General features: G+C 36.5%; 1 protein-coding gene across 4 annotated transcripts in view; it reads right to left on the bottom strand.

Moving 5' to 3' along the window:
• Positions 1–20,996, bottom strand: part of LOC146004385 (uncharacterized) — a 72,320-nt gene that overhangs the window by 31,160 nt on the left and 20,164 nt on the right. For 3 of the 4 annotated variants that reach the window (XM_083143188.1, XM_083143190.1, XM_083143192.1), the window contains 8 exons: positions 17,550–17,654; positions 12,531–12,581; positions 10,948–11,020; positions 9,344–9,394; positions 7,308–7,409; positions 6,066–6,146; positions 3,779–3,838; positions 958–1,050 (listed from right to left, as the gene is read on the bottom strand). In XM_083143188.1, the coding sequence (XP_082999314.1) occupies positions 958–1,050; positions 3,779–3,838; positions 6,066–6,146; positions 7,308–7,409; positions 9,344–9,394; positions 10,948–11,020; positions 12,531–12,581; positions 17,550–17,654 (616 nt within the window). The remainder of the gene's footprint in view (positions 1–957; positions 1,051–3,778; positions 3,839–6,065; positions 6,147–7,307; positions 7,410–9,343; positions 9,395–10,947; positions 11,021–12,530; positions 12,582–17,549; positions 17,655–20,996) is intronic. The other variant, XM_083143191.1, reaches the window with a different exon arrangement.

Here is a 20,996-nt window from a genome sequence, read left to right as displayed (position 1 = left end):
ATCTAAGAAACTAAAAGTTAAAATATACAAAACAGTAATTTTGCCTGTAGTATTATGTGTGTGTGAAACTTGGTCCCTTACATTGAAAGAGGAACATAAATTGAGAGTATTTGAAAATAAGATCCCTAGGAAAATATTTGGACCTAAAAGGGACGAGGAGACAGGTGAGTGGAGAAGGTTACATAATTTAGAACTAACTAATTTGTATTCATGTCCAGATATTATTAGAATGATTAAATCAAGAAGACTTAGGTGGGCAGGCCATGTGGCACGAATGGGAGAGGAAAGAGGAGTTTACAGGATTCTTGTTGGGAAACCTGGTGGTAAGAGACCTGTAGGAAGGCCAAGACGAAGATGGAGGGACAACGTTGAGATGGACCTAAGGGAAATCGGTAGGGATGGAAAAGAGTATATAGAACTTGCTCAAGATAGGGAAAGATGGAAGGCCTGTGTTGCTGCAGCCATGAACCTTCGGGTTTAAGAAGGCTAGGGAGTTAGTTAGTTAGTTTACTGCTGGTATGAATGTCTGAACCTTGTTACTAGAATGAATAGTGAAGTTTCAAAACATGCAGAATTCAGTATTCTTGGTGTATTCAGCATGTGTATTCAGCATAAAATTGTGCAAAATTTACAAAATGGGAATTTTGATACAATTAGCACAAAAGTGAGAAAATACCACAAATCATGGTTGGTACCAGACGACGACAACAAAATCAAAAAATGTCAAACCAATATCAGAAATGAGTGCATTGCAGATTTACGTGTAGAGACTAACTTGTACTAGATGAACAGTCTTAGAAAGGATCCAAATTACAGATTGTGATCCACTGTTACAAAAGTGTTCCCTACAGGAAGCAAAGCTAGAAACCCCTTAATTACAAAATCTGCATTTCTGTATAATTCAGTAATAAGGCTGTTTACTGATATACCATGGTTCACTACTTTCTCCCTACTTACTTCAAACTAACAGTCACATTGATTCTTGGTTGCCTCTGAAGCCCTGAAGCTCCTTCTGAAAGATTCAGCTTTGAAAAACCAACAGCTCCTTCCCTATTAGGAAAAATACATTATTCACATATATTATTTGTAAAAAGAAACTTAACAAGTAAATCATATTCACAATTAACCTTTAGTGGCTGGTAGCCTCTCACACCAGGAGATTTTGAAATGTGCACTGTTGCGTAAAAATTCGAAGAAGAAAATTATTTACCATTAACACTTGTGGTTGGTTTAGTTCATTTACCATTAACAGTTGTGGTTGGTTTAGTTCATATTCTCAAAGAATCCCACAATTATGGGAAGGAAAAATTGTGCATCTCGTTCCCCAAAAAACACAATTACAACAAGAGGAAGCAGAAAATTGAAATTTTACACAAAAAATCATATTTGGAGAGTATGTGCCGTATTTACGCGTGTACAATGTGCACTTTTTTCCCATATTTTTACCCCTCAAAGCTGGGGTGTGTATTATGCAAGGAATAATTTGGAAAGCCAAAATGAAATCACACATTTTTTCATTGTGTCCGTGCGTATAACATGTATATATCTACATATTGTCTTTCATTAGCAATAATAATTTTAAAAAATAACTTTTAAAAGCGAAATGGGCCATTTCCACGAGTTTTCACTTAGTATTGGGAAGTTTTGCGACATCGAGAAAAGCAGCACTGTTATGGTAGCATTCAAGCACGCACAAGGGAGGCGTATCAAGCGGTACTTTTCGCGGGAGAAATAACTTCCACAAAAACTGTTTTCGCCTTAGAAACTGTCATGAACAGATGCGAGCGACTCCTAGTAACTGCATGTAACAAGTATACATCAACAAGCGTAAATAAAAATTATGCACGTGGGGTTTTGAATGTTTGCAGGAAATCATCGTAAACAATTGCGTGAAGCCATGTATGTTTTCACTGACACTGCATATATCACGTATATATGAACAGGCGCAAATTCAAATTACGAGGTTGCAGTGGCATGCCAAGGATAGTCGAAAGGGCAGGGGGGGAGGGTACGTATACTTTTTTCTTCCCTTTCTATCGGAACATTTTGACGAATCGAGAATAGTGGGATTCTGGCGGTATTCGATGACGTACCTCCCATCAGACGGGATGCGTATCAGCGGTATTTTTCACGGGAGAAATAACAGAAAATAGCTTTCTCAAGAAACTGAACTGTGAACTGAAACTGTCACGCATATCTGCTGGTGACCCCTGCCAAAATGACCAGAAAAACCAAACTGAATATACATAGCATAGCTAACCTAAAATAACAACCTAATAAATATATGAAGGTAAAATAATTACGTCAACACTTACCAAATAGAAATAACTAGTCAACTCTCGATACAACGACCTTTCACAGTTCCCAGGAAAAGGGGCCCTTATTTTGAATGGGTGGTTATTGGAATTTGCACCAATTTTCAACTTAAATGTCAGCTCAAACAGACACAAATATTCCTAGGAGACGGTAACGCCATTTATCCTGGTAGTTATACAACCTGTTATGCACAGGATGCGTGTTGTGATAACATGTAAATGTTTTCACAAAAAAGGATTTAAAGTGTTATTTTCTCTTAATTGTGCACAGTCGTTGTTCTTCCACGAAATTCTTACAATTCTAGTTCATGAGAAACCAGTTTCCACTGAGATCTACGGAAAGGAAAACAATCTCTCGCTTATTGCAAGCGAAACTCGGAAGACTCTTGACACCAGTCACACTGACGCCTGCAAAATGTGGAGGACAATCGAGCAGAATGAATGTTGGAGCATTGTCTATTACAAAATTAATTTGTAAGATAAGATCTCTCAGGAGAGAAAACCCAACCTTTCTAGGCACCAGACAAAAAAAAATTGGGGTTGTAAATTTCGTTCTGGTTCAGCCATGTAAAATACATCGTAAAAAAGTCAAGTTTTCTTTGTTTCAACCAACTTCATATTCATCCTCCTCCTACAGGGAGCAGTACAAACTCTTCCTCGACTTGCATTGTAATTCAGCCTGAAAAAGGAAACACGCAATTTGCGATCTGTTTGCACCAATGCATATTCTAGGACACATTAAACAGAGTTGCACTCGATAATCATTCAAAATGAAAGAAAGGTGCTACTTTACACAGTTATTACGACGTTACTATTTATGATAGAAAATCACACAAGGCATCAATATAAAGAAGAGCTCTGGAAGCTTTAATCACATGACTCGCATTATAAAGATTCAACATGGGAACCACAAGTAACGTGGAGAAGGTCCAAATGATAATCAAGTACTTGCTATGAACGAGAAAGCAAGTCCTTGTCAATGGTTTCGAAAGCACTAACAATTCGCCGTTGTACTTTGGCAAATCTTTCTGAAGGGTGAAACATATGCATTACTACCAAAACGCATGCAGAAATGTCTTTGCACCATTGTGATTGAATCAGTTCTATTGCTCCAACACACAACACACCTTCTACTGGTCATTAGCCATTTTGCAACACTGGCGATCCTGGTGGAGCATCGGCTAAGCAGAATAAGCCAGCTAAGTGGGAATAAAACTTCCGGAGTTTTTCTTTATATTGATGCCTTGACTGATTTTCTGTCATAATAAATGTGTAGAGTTGCACCATTCATTTTGAATTACCCTGTATAATCTACAGTATATATGTTATTTTGCGGATTATTCACAATAATAAACATAATGTTGAATTTACAACATAAAATCTTATCCCTACCCTTCGAAACAGTGTATGCTTTATGTCTGTAGCATCAATTTAGTATTTTTGAAAAAAAACATAGTACTTACAGATCATCCAAGGATTCTCCAGACTTGTTCCATTGTCTGTTTCCGAAGCCACGGCCACCCCTACATAATAAAAGGGAAAAAATGCGTATAGATGGCATTACACACTAGTCTGAATGAGAATCAGTGAACACATAAGTGAACACATAAGTGACAAAACAGTTTACACAATGATAAGATAGGAATACTACTAATGTTATAATTTGGGTTGTGCCAATATGGGCACAAATGCATCATATTGTACGATACCAGTGGTAACAGTTGGATTTTAATCATTGATATCAGCCAGCACTTTCCCGAATCTGGACATTCTGCGAGTATACACAAATGCCATGGGACAACAAAATTGATAATTTTCATAATTTTCGCAACAATACTGTGGGGAGAAACATGATTAAATGATTATCTTAAATAAGTATGAATATTTTAGAGCAAAACTTTGTTAGATTGATATGGTAATAGTTCCAATGGAAAACTAACACAGGGGTCATCCAGAAAATTAGTTCCATTTGCCAATTTAAAAACACAAAATGTAGTGGAAACAAAACAACTTTATTGCACACTGAAGTACATTCCTCGGACTAATTTTGAACATAGTTGCCACCACTGTTCAGACACCATAATGAAACACAATGATTTGTATACCTGTATCATAGAGAAATGCCGCCTGTGGTAACCAAGTGGCAAATTCATGAAGCAGCGAACAGGAAATGTGTGGAAAATTCACTAAAAGTGTCGACAGGGTGAATCGTCTGTTTTCTGTAATCTTCTCTTCCACTGCACGGACCAAGTGGCTAGCCACCACAGATGGTTGTCCACTGCATTCCTCATCATGCACATTGTTCCGCCCTTCGTTAAACTGTCACACCCATCTCAGTAGAATTGAGGCACTCACGGTCTGTTCCCCATATACCTCACAAATCTGACTGTGGATTTCAGCTGCCGACACATTCCGTGCATTCAAATATCGGATCACAGACCACACTTCACATGCAGCGGGTATTTCGCTTTTCTTGAACATTATCAATGAGAAGTGTTTGGACTACTATCTTTCCTCCAACTGTTGTCTGTGCCTTTCCAATTAGTCAAAAAAAACTCCGTGCACATGCACACCCTCACAATCGGTGTTGCTACGGCACAAATTGCAAACGGAACTTACATGAACTGCTTCGACTTGCAACAATTTTCGAGCATCAGTACCAGCAGGGATTCATAAAAGTATCAGCACTCTGTGGCAAATCCAGATTTTTTTTTAAAAAAGGAGGATGGGGTTACATGTACTTTTTTTGGTAGTCAGTTCTCGTTTTGCCAATATTTTCTGCCTATGACGTCTTTTTTAAGAATACAGAGCCAAAGGGAAAGGAAGTTATGTCCCCCTTGGGCACGCCACTGTCAACACTGGTATTGGTTCGAAGTGGTATCAGCTCAGGCCTAGTTAGTCACATACAAAATATATAATGTGGAAATTTCATTGAAATGTTTAGCTCGAGTTTTTTATAACATCAAATGAGACATGGTAATTGCAAAAATACATTAATTCAACACAATGAGATGTTTGGTGGTTGAAACTACTGATGCTAAGTGGAAAGAGCAAGTATACACTGGAGCAAGTAAGCAAACTTGCAAGTAATTATTTTATTGTACATCTCTTGTCTGCCTCCTTGGGCTGGTTACGACAAGGATCAATGAAATTGCATGAAACTGATGACACACTTAAATTTAACACACTTCGGTGGTGAGTTATTAAATTCGACAACTCTATGGCTTAGCTACCAAGATAGTAACAGATTCCTACTTAGTACAACAATATAACTACACCAAGGATTCATATGCAAATGTAAGTTTTTATTGAAAATACATATTTCAAAAGTATTTGTTTTCTTATGCATTTTGACCAAAAAGTCAGTAAATGAAACCAAATTTATGTTGCATATTTTGGCTTATTTTACCATAAATACATATTTTATTTTACATATCGAATGCATGCTTGTGGCAAAATATCACTATACTTTCAGGCATACTTGAAAATTAAAACATGATTAATTGTAAGTAATTTTCATGTCCTGCAAAAATTAATAGTGTTAAATATTGGATTTTGTCTGTGTGGCAGATCTACCATTTCTTTGTATTCTGTATGCTAGGAGTAGAAATCTTTTTGTTAACTGCTGTCATGTTTATTTTGTATATTTTAAATGATTTTACAGATATTTGAATTCACATTTTGCTAATTTTTGGTGCATATAAATCCATAGTCTAAATATAACACAAAGTATGCGTACAAATAGCATACCTTTGTCCTCTGAAACCTCCTCTGGGATTGAAATTTCCTCTGCCTTGAAATTTTCCATAGCCTCCCCTTCCACGTTCAAAACTGAAACAAAATAAGTTATAATTGTAAAATAATAAAAGTCAAAAACACTTAGAAAGAAAAAAAACAAGCGCATAACATTTTTACTTTACACACAAATTGTTAGTTAACACAATATACTTCGTAAACCTTAGTTCTCATTTTTTTAAACTAATATTTAACAAGGACAAGATCTATAGGAACTAACTACATCCCAAGGTTCAAATATTAGGGTAAGCATTCTCTCACTAAAATTTCCAAGTTTTCCAGAATAAAAATAATAATTTAGATAACTAATTATAACTTATTTACGACTGTAAACATTTCCTCTGCAAATTAGAAAAAAATATCACAGCATTGTTGCTAATCACTGGGTTAATAACAATAACTGTACAGATGCAGACAATTAATTTTGGAACTGTGACTCGTCAACTTGAAAATTACAAATTTTGCAATTTCTCAGTACTTATTATTGTAATAATAACATTTCCTAACTCTGTAAAACTACTGATCAATATATATTCAACTTATTTGGTTTAGAAAGCAAAATTGCCAACTGGAAGAAACCTTGACACAAGATGTCTTATATCTTTATTCCAGCAGATAGGTGAATGAATAAATGAATCAGAACTATATGAAGTAATTTTGGAATGATCTTTATTTTCCGAGAAGATGGGGAATTTAAGGCTTTCTAACGCCTTTGGTAGATATAAAATGGATGGAAAAAATGATCCTGTGTGCTTGAGATAGTGTCATAAGCTATATGAGGAAAGTGAATGAAGTGTGGTTTGATCTCGGTCTCGTCGAAGCCGTACATTCTGGGGAAGCACATCCTACTTATTGCATACAGTGATTTTGTAACCCTATTATAAACTCACAATTTCATACTCATAGGCACGATAAAAGGAAAGAAACATACACAAACACACGATACACAAGCCTATTACAGGTCGTTCCAACACAATATTTCTCTCTTGAAATACATATATATTTCTTGTACAACAGTTAATTTTGTTACTTCTACAAAGATTTTACAAGTATATTTCAAACTTTGACTCCAAATGCTATTATCTTTTGAGAAGTTATCAACACAACATGAGCAAAACAATGATGTCACATAACAGACAGCGATTAAAACACAATGAACATTAATAACAGGTGCAACAAGAAACATGCATTATGTACCTCTGCAGATGATCGTAGCCGACAGCACCACTTTCTTTATTGGCCTTTTTATCACTCCACGGCAAAGCATCATCATAGTTTTCATACCCACTTCTACCTGATCTAGAAATATATGCAATACATGCAGTAAAAATAATTCAAAGCAAATGAAAACATTATGAACTGTACTAATAAACAAAGCGGTGCATGCCTGCTTACACTTTTGACTTCAATTGTTAACATCTCAATGCTAGTGTGCTGTGTCGTTTATTGTATTACTCATCTTGGGCAAGAGCAAGTTATATTCAGCATCAGGTGTGTCAAGAGTTTCTTCAGTGGTTAACGGAATTGTGCTCTAACCATAAGTACAGTGGAATGCATACGTTTGTTGAATTGGTGTTTTAAGTCCACTTTATGCACAGAAAGGCTAATCGGGACTAGACCTACAGTTTTTAAAGTGGGATCCGAACCACTATGTTCCTCCACCGGGTATCGAACCCGGGACCCTTGATTACAAGGCGACGACGCCATTGGGGAGCCCCTGGAATGCATAAGTATTACAAAGAAAATTGTCCACCACAATGTCTTTCTTTTAACCCCTTAATGTGCTAATGTAGTGCGCAAGTGCGTATATAGTCACAAAGACGTTTGGTGAGATAGTTCTAGCTGTAGTAGAAAACGAAAGATAGTAGTAGAGAGAGGAAAAAGATGAAAAAAAAAGGAGATGAAAACAAAGAAGATGAAAACAAAGAAGAAGGGTAGAGGCATGCATATTTCGTTTTTGACGAAAACACTAAATGTTAAATAAAACATTGTAATGTTAATTTTTCATGTTTCTGGAAGGTGTGGGGTGCATTTTCCCACCCTGCTTTGTCACGAAATAATGCGAAATGAACTGCAAAATGTGAAATAGACTCAAACATGAAATTTGGAGTTTTTTTATCAACGCGACACTTTCTAAAGTCAGAATTATCCTGCGAGTTATGCAATTCATGGAAAATTGATTAATTCTGCTGTAAATATTTGAGAAGCAAAAATGGACCCCTTTATACAGGAATAAACTTAATATTCTGGTAATGATTTAATGTGCTATTAGAAGGAATATGTTTATTTTGTGTAGTAAGTGCAGTTTCTAAAACAAATTTGGGATTATATTCACATTTTTAAAACCAAAATTTCATTTTATATGCTGCTCTTTCACCGCAGTAAGAGAGAAATTTTATTTTATTTACAGCTTTTGAACCCGAAACTGACTTGTTTTTGTACAGAAATTTTGAATTTTTGTTACCAAAAATATGTGCCTCTACGCATCGGTAAACTAACCTTTAATTTCGTGTTTAACTCTATTTCACATTTTGCAATTCATTTTGCATCATTTCATGACAAAACTGTACGAAAATGCACCTCACACCTTCCAGAAACCTGAAAAATTAACATTACAATGTGTTACTTCACATTTCGTGTTCTTGTCAGAAACTAAATACGCATGGCTCTATCTGTTTCTTAATTATTATATGAATTTGAAACTTCTCTGTTGGGAAGTTGATTGATTTGAAATGCATGCACAAGGTCATGCTAGATATGAATTTTTATGTGCATTCTTAATATTTGTGTAAATCTGCCTCTGAAGAATGGTGTGATTTTGCAAAGGCTGACACTTGACCTTGAAACGACCTACTCTATGCACAAACAAACCTTCATATTAGACATATCAGACCTTCCTATGAACTTATTCCATATATTGGGAAATGTATAACATGTGAATTCCTATGTTCTTCTCAAAGGTTCACATAGCCACTTTTTGTAGATTTAAAATAATATTTTAAGTGGTGTTTATTAAATTTTTCCTGCACCATTTCATCCTGGTTTCCCAGAACTTTCTCAAGCCAAGATATTCACACACACAACACACAACCTTACATGACTATAGTCACTCTACACTTCTGTGTGTTGTGTAGTAACTACTCTTTTTGGGAAACAAGGACAAAACATTACAGAAAAAAATAAATAACTGTATATTATTTTGGATGTAAATTTCTATTAGGCAAAAAACTTACTTCTGTGGTTTCTGTTTGAATTCGCCTTCAGGCCTTCCACTGCTCCATGATCTGCAAAAGAAGAATGAAATACAATATAAATCTTTTGCGATGTATAAAAGCATATAAAAGATGCAGGCCTGAAAATTATTGCTGATACAAGAACACTTTATCAACTTCGATAACTAGGTTTCACTAAGGAATTAAACTATCCTGCATTATTTTTGAAAGCCCAGGGTTCTGGGTTCAAATCCTGGTCTGGGCATGTGAGATCTTTGTTGGTGTCCATCAATTTCAATGCTCATACCCATCTTTGTGACTAGCCAAAAGTGGCAAAAAACGAAATAAAATTAACAAAATCAATCGACCATTAAAGCAACAGATAATCTGAATGTACAGGGTGTAGAAAAGAAAATAATCAAAAACTTATCCTAATAATGTTCTTGCTCGTTGAAACCTCATTTCAATACTATGAGCCCTTGAATCTAAGAGAGCTTTCAGCCCAAAGTAACAAGCAACATACGACAAGATGCATATGTCAATTACATGGACCATAGTTCAATAGTTATGCATTGTGTCATTTTAGTCTGATGGTCATGGATGCAGTGGTGTTGTGGTTTTTTTAAGACTGGTAGATGCCCACGCCACCTGTCACCATGTTGCTTGTTGCTGCAGTCCATAACCTGCCTTAATTTAAGGTTTCCATGTCCCTCCATATTACCTTTATCAAATGAGAGTAAAATTGTTAACAGTTTGGCTTTTTCCTTATGACCCAACATTGTCATCAAACACTTTTGCTTATTGCCATTCTTATGCTATGTTGTCGATATGGGCCTCAAAAAATAAACTCAATAGTTATTGTTTTAATAGTTTTCTTGTATGTATGCATTGCTTGCATGATAGAATTATTTTCCTGTAGTTTACGGTTATTACAAGCATAAGAAAACAGTTTTTTCTTTGTGACGTTTCAGGAGAACACACGCTCCTTTCATCAGACATTTATTTTCATTTTGACTAAAGATACAGTTATAACAATGGTTAGTAATTTTTTAAACAAAAAGAATCTGTTATATAATGGATGTTGTCAATGTTACATTGTTGTAATATAGCAACTTAACTGTGAAAAAAGCAGTCTTTTTTTTTTTTTTTTTAAATTATGAATCCCAAATATCATCAGGTAATTCAAATTCATCATTGTTTTCACAAAGTCTCTTGATGTTTTCTGTTACATTAAATTTTAAAGATGATATTTGGGATTCATAATTAAAAAAAAAAAAAAAAATAGACTGCTTTTTTCACAGTTAAGTTGCTATATTACAACAATGTAACATTGACAACATCCATTATATAACAGATTCTTTTTGTTTAAAAAATTACTAACCATTGTTATAACTGTATCTTTAGTCAAAATGAAAATAAATGTCTGATGAAAGGAGCGTGTGTTCTCCTGAAACGTCACAAAGAAAAACTGTTTTCTTATGCTTGTAATAACCGTAAACTACAGGAAAATAGTTATTGTTTTGTTAACCGGTTTTGGAACAAAAGGCATTCAAGGTTCCGAAAAAAGATGGCTCTTCATTGGCTTATGAACCACAAGCTTAACATGAAATATTACTTATACGTACTCTTCAGTTTTCATCTTCTTCATTTTAGCCAGCAAGTCCAGCAAAACTTTCACTTTCTCGTTTTCTTCTTTCTCTAAAATGAAAGGTGGGAGGAAAAATTTTAAAATATGCATATTCAAATTAAAAAAAACAACAAAGAGAAAGGGTTAAAGTATGTTTCAGCCTTATGAAGATTTCTACAGACTAAATAATTCTACAATGACATGTTTTCTACAAAGAGTAAGGTCCGTTTTAAACAGAAGCATTATCCTTGATATTGTTTCCTACATCATAGTGTGTACTAATAGTTAATGGAACTCTAAGAACTGGGTTCAACTGTACTGATGTGCCTGATAATTTCTCAAGACACATTATGTCACTGTGACGTGTGTGACACAGTTGTTTCCACTACTTCCAGGAACGGGAAGGAATTATTTGTGGTGTTAAAAGTTAACCTTTAGGTGTCTACTTTATCCTCAGAATAATGTTGCTTCTAGCTCCCAGTTTTTTTCCACGTCAAAAAGTATAGATTTTTGCAACGTGTGTGACAATACATTAGTATGCAACTGGGAAGCCTGTGACTAGTCTATAGAAGTGCCAAATAGGAATATTTCTCTATTATCTGGGTAGAGAAGATCCTGCTATTTGGTTCTACATTAGATTTATGAGTTTACCAGAATTTTTTGCTAGCTGGGAAACCAATCAGAAAATCAAATAAAATGCAGCATTTTGAAAAAAATAACAACGTTGAAAAATCTAATTTTTAAATACCTATTTGCAAATTAACAAACAAAACAAATTCATATTCAGATAATTCAGGCCTTTTACTATGAAATTTCAATGCTTTGATATACTGATAGGGAAATTTTACTTTTGCTTGTATGGGTTAATTGACCTGGAATCGCCCCACTATGAATTGAACTAAGTTTGATACTAGTGATATTAACAAGCAATATGCACTTTCAAGAAGAAAAAAAAAACCATGTTTCATCCAAGTTTACTTATGCACATATTAAATTGATAATATAATAATAATAATAACAAACCTAGCTTTTGTACCTCATACAAACCTAGCTTTTGTACCTCATACACAAGTTTCTACATTCATTTATAATTGATAATGTCTTAAAACTATTTATTCATCATATAAACCTTAGTGCTTAGAGCTTAAGGAATATTATAGCTTCATTTCTTAGTACACATACACAATAATGTTTTCTTTAAATGGCCATATCCATGTATAATAATAATATTCATAAAAATTTCTGGATAAGTTTTTCATTGTTTCATTATAAATTTAATGTATAAATAATGAAGTGGTGCATCTAATTGTATAAACTAAAAAGATGGTACATGTTCATTTTGTAATAATTTAATGGTTCTATGTACATTTGCTTATTATTCCATAGATTATGGTATATTTTACGTATTCATGATCTTGATGATGATGTTTACTCCCATGTAATAATGGATCAACAGATGTATAAAGATGATTATGGTTATAATTCCTGGTCATCTACGAGAGTAGAAAAATGCATGAATATATGTGCTGTCTCACAACATTTAAGTCTTTTACTTCTTGACAAAATGTAAGAAAAACTAACCTCTTTGCTTTTCATGCTGCAGTTCACGAACTTGCCTCTCCAGATCTTCACCTAAAAGCACAAATACATGTATTAATGAACAAACAATTGGAACGTCAGATCTGCTAATTCACACCACCCTCATCCCTTGCAAATTCTTATTCTACAATAAAAATTCTGTTTGACAGTGCAATTTATGTACAATTTTTAGAGGCATGCATATTTCGCTTTTGACAAAAACATGAATGTGAAATAACATGATATAATGTTCATTTTTCATGTTTCTGAAATGTGTAAGGTGCATTTTCCTACCTAGTTTTGCCAGGAAATGATGCCAAATGAACTGCAAAATGTGAAATAGACTCTTAAACATGAAATTTAGAATTTACTTACTGACGCGATACTTTCTAAAGTTTGAATTATCCTGTTGAGTTATGCAATTCATGGAAAATTGATTAATTCTGCTGTAAATATTTGAGAAGCAAAAATGAACCTTTATACAGGAATGAACTTAACATTCTGGTAACTACAACTACATAAATGTGAAATTAGAAAGGCTATTTTTATTTTTTGGTGCGTGCGTGCGTGCGTGCGTGCGTGCGTGCGTGCGTGCGTGCGTGCGTGCGTGCGTGCGTGCGTGCGTGCGTGCGTGCGTGCGTGCGTGCGTGCGTGCGTGCGTGCGTGCGTGCGTGCGTGCGTGCGTGCGTGCGTGCGTGCGTGCGTGCGTGCGTGCGTGCGTGCGTGCGTGCGTGCGTGCGTGCGTGCGTGCGTGCGTGCGTGCGTGCGTGCGTGCGTGCGTGCGTGCGTGCGTGCGTGCGTGCGTGCGTGCGTGCGTGCGTGCGTGCGTGCGTGCGTGCGTGCGTGCGTGCGTGCGTGCGTGCGTGCGTGCGTGCGTGCGTGCGTGCGTGCGTGCGTGCGTGCGTGCGTGCGTGCGTGCGTGCGTGCGTGCGTGCGTGCGTGCGTGCGTGCGTGCGTGCGTGCGTGCGTGCGTGCGTGCGTGCGTGCGTGCGTGCGTGCGTGCGTGCGTGCGTGCGTGCGTGCGTGCGTGCGTGCGTGCGTGCGTGCGTGCGTGCGTGCGTGCGTGCGTGCGTGCGTGCGTGCGTGCGTGCGTGCGTGCGTGCGTGCGTGCGTGCGTGCGTGCGTGCGTGCGTGCGTGCGTGCGTGCGTGCGTGCGTGCGTGCGTGCGTGCGTGCGTGCGTGCGTGCGTGCGTGCGTGCGTGCGTGCGTGCGTGCGTGCGTGCGTGCGTGCGTGCGTGCGTGCGTGCGTGCGTGCGTGCGTGCGTGCGTGCGTGCGTGCGTGCGTGCGTGCGTGCGTGCGTGCGTGCGTGCGTGCGTGCGTGCGTGCGTGCGTGCGTGCGTGCGTGCGTGCGTGCGTGCGTGCGTGCGTGCGTGCGTGCGTGCGTGCGTGCGTGCAATAAGTGCAGTTTTTAAATGAAATTTAGGATTATATTCACAATTTTAAAACCAAAATCTCATTTTATACACCACTTTTGATCCAATTTTTCACCGCTATGACAACATTTTTTTAAAATTTAGTTAGTGCCCTTTTTTTTTGCCAAAAATATGTGCCTCTAACAATTTTATCATCATCTAAAAAGTAATAGAGGGATGAAATCTTGCAACCATGAAATAAATGCATGTAATAAAATAAAATGACATGAGGAACATACTAAATATATTCAGGGTGATTCAAACCTGTAATGAGAGGTACAAAGAGTATACAGCCAGTTAGTAAAGAAGGTTGCAAGTTAGGAAAACATCCTATAGTAGTACTGTGTGAGCAAGATTGTGATACTGAAGCAGGAGAAGGCATTTGCATTAGAATTAGCACGAATAGCGGTTGTTGCGACAGTACAGCCAAACTTTCAAACCAACTTCAGCAAGTGTCCAATGCCTATAAACTTCATTGCATGTTCAGAGAAGCAGTTATCCATCAGTAGTTATTTATGTATGCAAAAAAAGTCCACCAACAATGAAAGAGCCAGTTGGGATACAAAAAACGGTGCAAGAAAATCAAGAAGGTGGGCTAGTACAAAACTACAGGGGCCACAACCCATTGGATGGCATTATCTTACACCTTGTATGTGGAGTAGCAAAAAATGCCTGCTTTATTTGAAGAGGTCTCTCTCTCTCTGGGGCAGGGAGGGGTGAGGTACTAGAGAGAGAGATTGATTGATTGTATAACGATGGAACGTGATGAAAAGAGAAGAAACTGAGACTAAATATCGAGAAGACAATTCAGTCTAATCTCTCTCAACTAATCATTCACCTTGATAAATGTCCTCGGTGAAATATGAAGTCTTGATTGGCACATCATTTTATGTATATACCTGTCAAAAATTCAAATCAATGTTATAGCTCAGTAGGAAGCTAAGGATATATGTTGAAAAGGAATACCAGCTTACATATGCTGATGAATAGTGTTTATATAATATAAACAAAAAATATTTTTATAATTATTATATATGATACATCAAATCATGCACTTGTCTACAAGAACATATGAGGTAGAGTAAGTCTTTTTCTTAATATTTGGGCATGCGTCAGTTCTACATCTGAGTAAACTGAATGTCAATTTCTTCAACCAGGTTTACAAGATGGCTTCCATTCTTCAATTTTTAAAACTCCACATATGGTTAATTCACATCCAAAATGCAGAAGATATTTCTCTCACTTTGTCTTATTTCTCAAAACATTCATTTGAGGTAATGCATTATTCATGTACTAGCTTGATAATGCAGATAATAATTTCCTGCTTCCAATTTTTGAACTTGGCACTTTTTACAAGTTCCAAACCTTTTTTAAAGATTATGCCATTATAAAAGCATTTTCAAGATTCTGTTGTGAACAAAATGTCTCTATTATTAAAGATTAACTTGCAAAGTATAATCTTTCAAAATATCCAGATTTATACAAATATCAATCCTTCACCAATCGCCACATCTTTACTTATCTTCCTTCCATCATGAGATTCCTTTAAAGTCCAGACAACTAGTATTAGAGCAACTAGTTCAAGCCAGATTTTTTAGTATGAGTTATCTTCAAATGTTTTTGTTTTATATTTTTGTCCATGAGTGCTTAACAGCTTGAATGTTTGTGTAGTAAATGTACATATTTGCACTTATAACTCCATTAAGCCTTGTTTCCATGATTATGAAAAACTAAATATGCTGACCAAGGCAGTAATTTATTTTATTAAAAACATAAACTAACGTAACGTTTTAACCTTCTAGCAAGGTCTTCTTCAGACTCTGTATCAACTTTTGTACTTGATACAGAGTCTGAAGAAGACCTTGCTAGAAGGTTGAAACGTTACGTTAGTTTATGTTTTTAATAAAATAAATTACTGCCTTGGTCAGCATATTTAGTTTTTCATATTTGCACTGTTACAGCTATTTTACTATGTATATCACAATATACTTATCTAATGATTACAATTACCATTTTTTGAATGTTGATACAAAATACCAAGTATGACATCATATTATACATTGAACAATTTTAAAGAGTTGACCTTTGTATATAAACCTTGATGCCAATGCAAATGTACATAATTTCAATAAATTTAATTATAAATTTGAATGTAACTTATCTTGCTTGTCTGAAAGAACACATATGATTGAAGATATTTGTTTCTCCATATTGTCAGTCAAAAATAACTGTTATGATTATGAATTCAGAATATTGCACAATTTGATAATTTTTTCATTATATACAAATTGGCTTTTTTAAACATCATATTTAATAAAATTAGTTTAAATAGTAACTTCAGACATTTAATTGCATTATATGAATAAATTTTGAGTAATCATATGACTAAATTATTATAGATACTGCACAAATGTGGAACTTTGAACTTAGCCTAACCATTTTCATATGTTGTTATGACAATGTATTATATTTATTGTCATAATTGATACTTTATTTTACTTCGCTTCTTGTGCCACTTTTGACTAATTTGCGAAGATGGGGATGAGTCATGATATGATGAAAGTACACTCACAAACATCCATGCCGAGGCCACGATTCGAACCCGGGACCCTAATAATAATAATAATAATAATAAAGAGGGGGAGAGAAAGAGCGAGAGATATGAAGGGGGAAGGGGGCAGACGTCTCTCTCTATCTCTGTCTAGGGGATGAGGGGGAGAAATAGTACTTTCCCCTCCTCCTACTTTCTTTTATGAAAGAGAGGGGGGGTTCTCTCTATCTTCTTTTCTCTAGAGAGAGATGAGGAGGAGGGAGGGATCTCTCTCTGTTGACCACCCACCCTCCCCCCTACCTTTTCCTTCTCTTTCCTTTTTCTAGGAAGAGAGAAGTAGTATTTGCTCTCTCTCTCTCTTAAAAGCCAGATTTGGGATGGGGGGGAAGTCTTTTTTTCTCAATAGCAGCTAACCTATCCACAGTGGTTTTGATTCCATATTAAAACTATAGGTCCAGTCCTCATTAGCCTATCTAAGTACTGATTGATTTGATTTTGTTTATTTTACTTCAGGTTTCTGCCACTTTTGACTAATCGTAAGATGAGGATGAATAATGATAAGATGAAATGGGTGAAAGGACAAACACACAAGGACAGCAAAGAACAGGAGCCCCACGGAGCTGTGGATCCAGATGCCCGAGTCTCACTATTACACTCTACAAGCATATACATTCTTCTTTTCTCAATAAACCACAACCCACTAACACTTTCCCATTCATCTTTTGACTTTGGTTTGTGCTTATTACCAAGTGTCAAGAGTACTGAACATACCCAAAGCCCAGACAGACAGAAAAAAATTAAAAAATCACTCAATTTGATTACTAGATGCTGCAATATTTTCATGTTTTGACAAATATTCTTGCAGAATTTACGTATAATTCCTGGTGGCAGTATACCCCAGAGTTCAAACATTTCCTGCTCAATAATATCATTAAAACTTATAAAAGTTCTTAGCAAGCTATGAAATCGTAAAGTCATTAACTGTCTGGAGTGTGTGATCGAACAGGAAAAGAATTCAACACGAAGTTCAAAGTGAGAAGCTGAGAAATGCTACTTACATTTTCGTCTGTACTGTTCCTTTTCCTCTGTAGTCTGCGACGGCTGTTGTGATCTTGTACCAATGGCCGAATTGAACTGCATTAGCAGATCCTCCAGAAGGCGAGCTGAAAAGGAACAATGCTCCTCGAATCACAATCAAAACATATTATCAGTACTTTAAATTTAATGAGTTATATGCATAATGTGTTATTTGGGAAGTAAGTACTGCATGCCAATACATAAAAAAATATTATAATTTCAGCAGCATACACAAGGGGGGAGGGTTATGGAGTTTAACCCCCACCCCTTTGAGCTTTTGAAATATTATGGAAACTGGTGAGTAAAAATCTGCACAGTCAAAGATCTGCAACAATAGTAATAATAGTAATAATAATAATTATTTGAATTATTATTCTAAAACAGCATGGGCAAAAGTACAGCATTCCAAACACACGAATTCTTGAAAATAAAATATAAGGGAACCTATAATTTTAAATAAAAAAAAGTTGTTTCGTATCTCGGCTGCAACAATGTTCAATGAACATGGGATTGTTTATGTGAACAATGACCAGTAAATAAAGAAAGTCCTTGGTCTGTTGTAAGCCACTAATGCAGACAAAGGTTAGGCTGACAAGAATACACAGTCACCAGTCTGCCTTTCCATTGTTTACCACATGCTTTTCAATTTCTGAAGTCGAACGACAATGAGTTTAACTAATGTGAAATGTTTTGTTGGTAAGAACAGTGAGACAATCCAGATGTGAATTATTGTGCACGTGTATAGTAGATTTTGAGAGCACTGTTGGCATGTTTCTCATTTGAACATAAATCTTTATAATGTCGTTTAGGATCCGTTAGTATGTCTTAAACAATCTAAGTGACGGCAAAGTTCACTTAGTGACTCTTGTGAAAATTCTACGCCATTGGAAAGTCCTCCATCCCAGTATGGTGACATTATTGCAAACGTTCCTCCCGGTACGATTTTGCATCACCTTGCGAACTCTCAAGTTATGCTGAATCGACATCCACATCTATAAGTGATAAATATGTTAAATATGTTGCTCTCTAAACTTACTTTTGAACGAGGGCCTCTCCAATGGCTTAGTAGCAATGTCGTCACTTTGTAATCAACGGATTCCAGGTTCGGTAACTAAGGGAGGCACATTGCACACTGGCTCAGATCCCACTTTAAACTGTAGGTCCAGTCCCAATTAGCCTATCTGCGCATAAAATGGACTTAAAAGATTAATTCAAACTCAAAGCTAATAGTAGTAGTAGTGGCAGTGGTAGTGTTTTTAGTAACAGCAGCAGCATTACTACTACTAGTAGCAGTACTAGTAGTAATTAAACTATAAAAAAACACTAGTAATGTGAATTTCGATAAACAGTTTCAGAAATACCCTCAACCCTCGATGAATTTGTTTGTGTGCTTTTCCTCTGAAAATGTTCTTTAGGTCCTCTTTAGATGACTTCCAGTGCATATATAGGGTGGTTCATATTGATGGGACACATTCCAAAATTTGACAAATGCACATTTCAAGGAATGGAACAACCCTATTTATTAAGCACTACGTGAAATACATAACCAAGATACAGGAATTTACAGCACTGTTCATCGTTTCAATATAACATCCCATACATGGGCACTACCTTGACGAGAACAGCCTTGGGCTCTCAAAGTCATACTGTGGTATGGCATATCGGCCGGAATGGCTTCTATCTCCTTCCAGATGTTTCCCTCGAGTTCAGCAGTTGTTTGGAATCTTGTGGTGTACACCCTTTCATTTAGGCAACCCTACAGGAAGTAGTCCCGTGGGGCTAACTAGTGATCAGGATGGCCAATTGATATCGCCGATATGGCTTCTCTGCTGGGCTGAACCGGAACCCAGCCCAGAAGAGAAGCAATGAGTTCCCAATAGAACCTCTACAAGTTAAGTTTGGCTGAAAAAATAGTAACATGCTCACGTCTAATTATAACATTTTGTTAATGAAAGAAGAAGATATTCTCAACTTTGAGTCACTTGCCAACTGCCACAGACGAACAATATTTCTGTAATGGGAATTCCTTATTGTATGTCTGTCTAACTGTATCGGAACAAGAACATTCTTGCAGGCATACTTCTGAAAGTGATTCATTACACAAAATAAACAATGGTAAGCGCAGACAAAATTCCCTGAAATGTGTACAATTAAGTAAACTCTCTAGAAAGAGTTTTGTGCTATCACTTGAAGGTACCTTGAAAACAGTGATACCAATTGAATGAAAGTGTGTAAATTTCTATTTTATATAAAAAAATATACACCAAAGTTCATATGTGGCTGGCTTCACAATAAATTATAAGAATAAATATCACAAGAAACATATTTATTTTAGTTCTCAGTGCATCAGCTACAATATGAAAACCAGCTATTGGCACTACAGTCAAAACATCATTGTCCAACAGTATGTTCTTCAGTGGCGAAGCGTAGAGTTCCTAACAGGGTAGGCACAAAAGTGTGATAATTTCCAAAAGTTGCTCAAATATGTAAAAAGAAAGGGGGGGGGCTATGTCATGGAGAGTGGTTCAATGTCTCTCCAGGCCGCTTCTTTACTTGCAAGTGACGTGACGTTTTGAAAAGTGTTGTTACCTGCCATCAGTACGATAATTATGTCTTAGACGTTCTCCTCCCGCCCACCAGATGTCATCGATCTAGATTTTGTTCATTTCTGTTTTGTTTTTTTTTTGTTTTTTATTTGTTTGTATATTTTTCAACCCCTGATTTATGCACACACCTCCAGAAAGAACTACCAATCACGGGACATCGCGAAAATCCAACGAATAGTGCTCGAGCCCTGTTGTCAATTCTTCATCACTTCTTTTCTAAATTTATTTTGCAATTGAGGTAAAAAGGGTTAGAACCCCGCCATAATTTTCGGGTCATTCTGACGTTTGTGCCGTGAGCAGACGACAGAATTCCGCACTTTCAGCGACTGTCAGTTTGCTACGTTCTACTGCTGCCAACTTAGTTTCTTTTAGCAAGACTTTCTCGCACCGAGGAAAACACCATTCTTATCTGTTGTCTAACTAAAGGAATGGTTGTAGTTAATTCCAGTCTTGGCTTTCTAGATAAATGAATTTCTGACACCTGTATGTGCAAGTAAACATAATTTAAATTTTGAATGTTTTCGTCTCATTTGTTCTGCTCTATGCTAATCATGACGATGAGAATGTATGGAGAATGAATTAAAGATATCAGGAAACATTGACATGACCACAATTAGGTCACCTGGCTTCGTAAGGTGTTAGGATGTCCACCACGGGGCTTTCAAGAAAAAACGTAAGTAAAGGTGACCTCTCTCATTCAGTGTGTATACTTCGCATTCTAGTTTGTTCTACCCCTTGCGTTAGTATACACCTTTACGTAATAATAGAACATACGATCCTTGTTTGGGACCCGGCAACACGACAGGTTACTATGTAACATAT

Source organism: Lepisma saccharinum, chromosome 21 (assembly GCF_977018435.1).
Source record: "Lepisma saccharinum chromosome 21, izLepSacc3.1, whole genome shotgun sequence".
Classification (NCBI taxonomy): domain Eukaryota; kingdom Metazoa; phylum Arthropoda; class Insecta; order Zygentoma; family Lepismatidae; genus Lepisma; species Lepisma saccharinum.
The sequence above is the reverse complement of the archived record's forward strand: the minus strand, read 5'-3'. Positions and strand labels throughout refer to the sequence as shown.